This window comes from Otolemur garnettii, unplaced genomic scaffold, assembly GCF_000181295.1.
Source record: "Otolemur garnettii isolate 467f Iridium unplaced genomic scaffold, OtoGar3 scaffold00135, whole genome shotgun sequence".
Taxonomy (NCBI): domain Eukaryota; kingdom Metazoa; phylum Chordata; class Mammalia; order Primates; family Galagidae; genus Otolemur; species Otolemur garnettii.
The window spans coordinates 5,479,137-5,484,392 of NW_003852530.1; the positions used below are offsets into that span (position 1 = coordinate 5,479,137).

Here is a 5,256-nt window from a genome sequence, read left to right on the forward strand (position 1 = left end):
CCCAAGTAGCTGGGACTACAGGCGCCCGCCACAACGCCTGGCTATTTTTTGGTTGCAGCCATCATTGTTGTTTGGTGGGCCCGGCCTGGATTCGAACCCGCCACCTTAGGTGTATGTGGCTGGTGCCTTAGCCACTTGAGCCACAGGCACCGAGCCTCATGGTCATCTTTTATACACACTGTCCTGGATTCCAACTCTAACCTAATTTTGCAAATACACAGAATTCTCCATGTTTTCCAGACTCTATGTGGTGATAACAAACAGATGCAGTCCCGGCCTTTTTGACATTTATGTCCCGGTGCCCCCTTTTACTTACCCAAGATTTCCCCTGTCTTCTTGGCCTTCCTACCCTCCCTTCTTCTGACCCCCTGTGTTTTCTTTGGCACTCATTTTAAGGACACGTTCTCATTTCATGTGTTTTGTTTTCTGTCACCAGCTAGATGAGAACCTCTTGGTATTAGTCAGTATGTGTTTTACTTTTCTTTCACCAAAACACTTAGCTCAACTTGAAGCCATAGTGAGCTTGAAGTAATTGGTTATCATGCTGATAGGAATTCACTGCAGTGGCTCACACCTGTAATACCAGCACTCTAGGAAGCTGAGGCGGGTGGATTGCTGACACTCAGGAGTTAGAGACCAGCCTGAGCCAGAGCAAGACCTCATCTCTAAAAATAGCCCAGTGTGTGGCGGATGCCTGTAGTCCCAGCTACCCAGGAGGCTGAAACAAGAGAATATCACTTGAGCCCAAGAGTTTGAGGTTGCTGTGAGCTATGATGGTTTGTACTGAGGGTGACTAAATGAAACTCTGTCTCAAAAAAAGGGGGGAGGGGTCTGGGTGCCTGTAACTCAGTGGTTAGGGTACCAGCCACATGCACCAGGGCTGGTGGGTTCAAACCCAGCCCGGGCCTGTTAAAAAATAAACTAAAATTTAAAAATAAATAAATAAATAAATAAACTAAAATAAAATAAACAGACATTGTGGCATGCACCTTTAGTTCCAGCTACTTGGGAGGCTGAGGCAAGAGAATCTCTTGAGCCCAAGAGTTTGAGGTTGCTGTGAGCTGTGACACCACAGCACTCTATCAAGGGCGACATAGTGAAACTTTGTCTCAATTAAAAAAGAGTGAAGCCACCTCCTATTCTGTACACTGATGACCACCAGTAAGAGTGTGGGAGCTGGCTGTGCTCTTGTAGCTGGGGATACAGTGCCCTGCATTTTAATTTCTGTTTCTTCAGAGAGGGTCCAGAGATAGTGAGGTATCTGAAATGACTGTAGGATACTCAATATGACACCGTGTTTACCTCTCCTGCCTTTTATTTTCTCTTCTCCCTTCCCCCACTTTTTTCCCCCTCTATCTCTTTTTTTTTTTTTACCTTTCAGAAAACCACAGCTTTTGGACCCTAAAAGGTCTGGATTGATCGTACAGCTTTCTGAAAGGTAAAAAAAAAGTAAATAAATTGGGAGATGTGAAGGTTGGCTTTGGTGGGGAACAGCAGGTTCATGTTTTAGTTTATTTACTTCTCTATGTCATTGTATTCACAGATAAAGTCTCACATAGGAAATGTCTGTTTCAAATAATTGGGATGAGAATCGGTAGTAAAAATCATGTGTGTGGCAGCATCTAGTCCAAAGGAAAATCCAAGCCCCTGCTCTGACATAAGCTTCTTGAGACTTTCATTGCTTTCTCACTGGTTACTTTTTAAACATTTTCCCAGTCAGCTTACTATTTTTAAGAACTTATTTCAAATTTAAAAGTTCCCCTTTTAAAATAGATGTCTCTATTTCTGTTTTTGAGACAGAGTCTGACTTTGTCACCCTTAGTAGAGTGCTGTGGCATCATAGCTCACAGCAACCTCAAACTCTTGGGCTCAAGCAATTCTCTTGCTTCAGCCTCCCGAGTATCTGGGACTACAGGTGCCTACCACAACGCCCTGGTTATTTTTAGAGATGAGGTCTCACTCTGGCTTAGGCTGATCTCGAACCTGATCTCAATCCACCTGCCTCAGCCTCCCAGAGTGTTGGGATTACAGGCGTCAGCCCTCATGCCTGGCCTAAAATAGATTTCTAAATCATTGCTTTCCCTTGGCATGAATTTTTTAAGAGAAGTATTATTTTACCGTCTGGGCATTTTATTACTTTATAAAGACATCAGAGTTAGGAATTTTTGAAGCTTATTTCAATGTGTGTTGTCCATTTTTTTTTAATGAGTTTAACTTCTAAATTGAAGCTTTAATTAAGTTCTTTCTCTGTTTTTAAAAATTATTAGGGGCAGCGCCTGTGGCTCAAAGGAGTAGGGCGCTGGCCCCATATGCCAGAGGTGGCGGGTTCAAACCCAGCCCTGGCCAAAAACTGCAAAAAAAAAAAAATTATTAGGAGGGCAATCAGCAATATTGGGGGAGGCACATATCTTACAGCGGCCTTGTTGCCAGGACCCGCCCCATGACACCACAGCTTTAACCTGCTGACTGGGGAATACAATAAACAAATAATGACCTCCTATGGAGTGTAAAAGTTATAAAAAGGACAGTTGAACCTTCACCTTGATCACATCCCTACACTGACTGCCTCCTTAAATTGGCCTAATTTTCATAGACCAGACATGCACCATGTGTACATACTAGGCCTAGTACCTTATGTTGACCACCTCTGTATGTTGACAAGTTTGTTACAGTCCCTCGACTGGTTGGCTTACAGAGGTTCTAGTGTATTTCCTAGAAATTAGTGAAACCTATTTTTATGTGAAAGTGAAAGAAGGTTATATTTAAAGGTAATTTTAAATAAACTTAAACAATGTAAAGGCTCAGCCCCTATAGCTCAAGCAGCTAAGGTGCCAGCCACATACACCAGAGGTTACGGGTTCGAATTCAGCCCGGGCCTGCCAAACAACAATGACAACTACAACCAGAAAACAGCCGGGCATTGTAGCAGGTGCCTGTAGTCCCAGCTACTTGGGAGGCTGAGGCAAGAGAATCACTCAAGCCTAGGAGTTGGAGGTTGCTGTGAGCTGTGACGTCACAGCACTCTACCCTCGGCGATAGCTTGAGGCTCTGTCTCAAAAAAAAAAAAAAAGGCAACATAAAACATATTTAATAATCAATAATTTGGAAGATGAGCTAATTTTTTTTTCCTTTTTAGAAAGACAACAAAGTTGCTGCATAGTCTACAAACAAGTCTTTGAAAATAGGTGAATTTCTAGCTCTTCATGGTCCTGAAAATTGGTTTCAGTCTTTGCGAAGAATGAAGAAGTGAATTCGCTATATATTTGTCACCAGCACTGGGGTTTTGTTTGTTTGTTTTCCTGCTTAATTTCAAAGATAAAATGCAGTTACTTTGGGGGGGGAGGAAGGCTCATCTTAAAAAATGAGCATTAAATATATTTGGAATAGCAGAAGGTTAAGTAATTTCTTATGTATAGTTAAACTAAAGCAGTACTTCAATGGGACTTATAAGTATTTTTTCATCACTGAAAGGATTTTTTTTATCACTAAATTGTATTTGGCAATGATTGCAAGTTGCCTGCAGATAGGGCCGTGATACTGTGTTTTGAGCCACAGAAGATTGTGTGCGTGCGTGCGTGTGTATCTCTATCTCTCTCTCTCTCTTTTGGGAAATCCTGTAATTTGAGATAGCTTATTTCGTCAATTAATTAGGGTGCTGGATGGTAGAGAATTTTGTCAGTCAACTATGTACACACAGTAAATACTGTTTCTTAGGCAAAGGTAACTTTTTTATATAGTTGTAAAATTCCATTATATTCCATTGCCAAAGAAACATTAAGAACTTTGTATAGCTGTATAAAAAGCAACTAATTTTTTACAGAATAAACATTTTAAAGTCAGCAAACATGCTGTGTCCTTGCAGAAGTTGATGTGCTGAGAAGCAGAGTTATGGGTGGGTCTTTTTTTCTTAGCTTTCCAGGCTTAAGAAAGAGATTTTTGATTTTTTTTTTTAAATGTTTGGAACATAAATGAAGATTTTTGATACATTCTTCCATTATCTAAAAAGGATAAATTGTTCATGCTTATTGTAAGAACTTCATTTTGTAGCAAGTGACTTATCACAGGATTTGTCCAAATAATAGATATTTTCAGTATATGAATGTAAATAATCATAGATAAGACTGTAATTAGTTGTATTTTCAAATAAGTAACCCTCCCTCTCTTTTTTAGTACAGTAAAACTAGGCATCAATGAACTGTTACTCCTATTATGCCTGGAATTTTGTCACGACACCTTGCCTCGTTCCATCCTATTTAAAGAGGATTCAGAGTGTTTGAAGTTATTTTGGCAACCTGTAACACATCACTCTGTTCCTTGGGCCTGTGACCCTCAAATGACTCAGTACAGAGTTCATTGCTAATTATAAATTACTAGTAAATCTTTTTGATATTTTAAGCTATAGTGGAAAAAATTTGGCCACTTTCTTTGTTTTTATGAAGGCCATGGAATAAAGAGATCCAAAGATTTAAATATTTTTATCTAGTTTGATTTTTGTTAACTTTCTCCTTGAAACACTCAGTAGTGATAAAGATGTGGAAAATGCACTGTAGGAGAATTGGAATATTTAAAGATGGTTGATATTTCTAATTTTAATTTTATATCTTTTGTATAGCTCTACAAGGAAATGTTTTGTAATTTGGTTTCATTACTAAGATCCAACACTTGGCAGCCATAGTTTAGAATAACATTGTTTAGTACTGTTTGCTTGCATGTTAACAACAAAACCTTTTGGAGGACCCACAAATCATGATACTGAACACATTTCTGAGGCATTCTGAGCATCAGAGCAAGTGCTATGGCAATACCTGTATAGACTGCTTGAGATGTCCCAGGCTGATTTCGAGAAGAAAAACTGTAAATACTAGTTCTACATGCTCTGAAAGTACGAGTTATGCGTTTCCCAGCCCTCTGGGTCACTGGCTGGGGCATCTGGTGCCCCAATAAAAACTGGCAGCATGGCATACCTGCAGTGCACCTTACAATATCAAAACAAAGTTTTTATTCTAAAGGAGAATAAAACTGTTCAATAAAAAATGTTTGTCAAAGTTCTTTTTCTCGGGGAGCGCCTGTGGCTCAGTGAGTAGGGTGCTGGCCCCATATACCAAGGGTGGCGGGTTCAAATCCAGCCCCCCAGCCAAACTACAACAAAAAAAGTAGCAGGGTGTTGTGGTGGGCACCTGTAGTCCCAGCTACTCAGGAGACTGAGGCAAGAGAATCACCTAAGCCCAGGAGTTGGAGGTTGCTGTGAGCTATGAC

General features: G+C 40.3%; 1 protein-coding gene across 2 annotated transcripts in view; it reads left to right on the forward strand.

Moving 5' to 3' along the window:
• The window catches only part of LSM14A (LSM14A, mRNA processing body assembly factor), a 64,703-nt gene extending 59,669 nt beyond the window's left edge, over nucleotides 1–5,034 (forward strand). The window contains exons 10-11 of one of the 2 annotated variants that reach the window (XM_003798443.3): nucleotides 1,382–1,438; nucleotides 3,137–5,034. In XM_003798443.3, the coding sequence (XP_003798491.1) occupies nucleotides 1,382–1,405 (24 nt within the window). In that variant the 3' untranslated portion in view covers nucleotides 1,406–1,438; nucleotides 3,137–5,034. The remainder of the gene's footprint in view (nucleotides 1–1,381; nucleotides 1,439–3,136) is intronic. The other variant, XM_003798442.3, reaches the window with a different exon arrangement.
• Nucleotides 5,035–5,256: the final 222 nt, after the last annotated feature.